Source organism: Eptatretus burgeri, chromosome 8, assembly GCF_056783735.1.
Source record: "Eptatretus burgeri isolate ZD-2024b chromosome 8, Ebu_testis_v1, whole genome shotgun sequence".
In the NCBI taxonomy this organism is placed as follows: domain Eukaryota; kingdom Metazoa; phylum Chordata; class Myxini; order Myxiniformes; family Myxinidae; genus Eptatretus; species Eptatretus burgeri.
The window spans coordinates 83,217,815-83,220,279 of record NC_140968.1 but is presented as its reverse complement, the minus strand read 5'-3'; the positions used below and the strand labels follow the sequence as shown (position 1 = coordinate 83,220,279).

General features: G+C 46.8%; 1 protein-coding gene across 1 annotated transcript in view; it reads left to right on the top strand.

Moving 5' to 3' along the window:
• Positions 1-640: 640 nt before the first annotated feature.
• The window catches only part of LOC147022173 (uncharacterized), a 52,414-nt gene continuing 50,589 nt past the window's right edge, over positions 641-2,465 (top strand). Inside the window, exon 1 of the mRNA XM_085892828.1 lies at positions 641-969. Coding sequence (XP_085748954.1) covers positions 907-969 — 63 coding nt within the window. The 5' untranslated portion in view covers positions 641-906. The remainder of the gene's footprint in view (positions 970-2,465) is intronic.

Sequence of the window (2,465 nt, the reverse complement as noted above, 5' to 3'; positions counted from 1 at the left end):
AACTTCATCCTTACCTGAGTGACGGCACACCTGACTTCATCCAACGATCTACCATTTATACACCTCTGCTCCGTGATGTGTGCTCGGCCCGATTACGCTGGAGCGGAATCCACTCTCAGCGCCTCGAGCACACCTTTGGTGGCCCGTCCTGTCCCCTGAATACACAGTTTACGTGTGGCCTGTGCAGTGTGGGTTCGATTCCTGACCCGGCTGTGAATTGTCGGGATGTTCTTTGCACGGACGTTAAGCTGGCTGTCTTCCGCTGGCATTTGTTGCTGGAAGTTGAAGATCGTCGGGTGTTTTTGTGGGGGGGGGGGGTGTATGTTTAGCTAAAGTGGACAATGTTCTGAATGTGAAGCAACCAGGTTCGAGGTTTCGACTCTCATAGTGTCGGAAGGGGCACTGCATCGTGGCATGGATCTATAAGGGCGTGTTTCATATATATATATATATATATATATATATATATATATATATATATATATATATATATATATATATATATATATATATATATAAAACAGGTCATTGAACGCTTGATCTCCATTGTGACGTCATCGCTGGGTGAGTGTTCTTTGCTCAGCGTTCGACGCACTCCAAGTTTTTGGTTTGTTGAGTGTTGTACGGATGTAGGTACACGCGTTAACGCCAAATTAAACACCCATGGGACACCGAGCGCATTGGCTCGGTGTCCTGATCGCTGAAGGACAGACAGCTCCCGGCTCGGGACGGTGACGTACCCCAATGAGGCAACTGATGAAGGGTTAAGTCCTGTGGCTCCAATTACGGGTGCGTGTTTGTGACGTCATCGCTGTGTACAGGGGGGGCGTGGCAGAGGGAGAGTGACTCGGTCGGGATCTCGTGAGCACTTCGGCACCGGCGCTCCCAACGTGTCGGAGGATCGGGATGGACGAGGCGACGCCACAGCTGAAGTTCGCGGGTTTTCTGGAGAAACATCGGGATCGACTGGTAAGGTATACCTGGGCACAGGTCGTTTATCCAGGTGTTTGCGCCGGTTACGAAACCTCCGATTTTAAAAGTACCGGATCCAAGTTTCGAGAATGGTGATGCTGGTGCTGCTGCTGGTGATGGTGGTGGTGCTGCTGATGTTGCTGCTGGTGATGGTGGTGATTGTGGGAGAGAGGGGACAGGGTTCGATGTATGAAATAGGTGTACATACCAAGCATGTATGAGAGAAGGAAGGAGGTGTGATGATGGGGAGGGGGGAGATCACATTAAATACAAGAATAGGGACACACACACACACACACACACACACACACACACACACACACACACACACACACACACACACACACACACACACACACACACACACACACACACACACACACACACACACTCGTTTTGGGCTTTGTGGAAGAGTGGAACACAAAATGTTCTTGGGATGAGATACAATTATAGTTTAAGACAATTTAATTTATTCTTCAATATACTACTACTACTACAACTACTTCTTTAACGGCCACCATTATTCTCACGCTCTTGTGGGGTTGACCCCCCGGGGAAGCTGATTCCAAGTCTTTTACGAACCGGTCGGCCAGGTCTGACGTTTGATTAAGGTTGGAGTTGGAATTTAGCCAGGATGCTGGCGATGGCTCGCCTACTCTTCGCGAAGGACACCGTGGGATCTTTCACGTCCGCCAACGAATGCTGCCAGACGGGACACTCTGTCTAACCTCCATCCGAGGGACGGCACACACATATTGATGAATCACCCTGCCTGTGAAACACCAGAATGGCAGTTTATAGCTGGGTCGAGATTCGAACCCAGGCGAGATAGTTTTGAGGAGATTGCTATAGTTTATAAAACAAATTGCCTCGCTAACGAGATCTACTTGTATACATTGAAAAAGAAAGTTTACTTTTGGTGGACTATTTCTGAGAACTATTTGAACGGCTCATGTAGGTGTTCTTTTTGTTGGTGTTGTTGTTTTTAAACAGGGGATTTGATTAGTTCGTTGATTTCGAACGACTTATTAATATTAAAGAGCCTTGAGGTGTATGCTGTTAACTTTAACATACCAGGCACAAGGCATGTGATGGTTAGAAACCTTTGTTTGAGGAAATTAATCCTCGTTTTGAGTTCCAAGGAAGACAAAACTGTTGATACCAAAGTTCACTAAAAATCCCAACTGGGTCAGACATGGGAGATGGACAGTATCATGACCCTGAGTATTATACAATAGATGATATTTATAGTGATGATCAGAGGCAGGTGTATATTTGAAGGTTATTTGTTCGATAAGTAGAGACATTGCTCCACAGTCGGGTGTTGTCCCCTGAGGGTGAGGGAGGGGACTTGACAGAGCGGTTATCACCACCAGTTGGGCCTGTCCATCCGGATCATCGTTGGTGCCTTTCATTGTGTTGACAAAGTGATTACAAAGAAACCACAAAGAAACTTTGTCTTCTCTTCTCTGCCATATAGTCACAAGCACCAA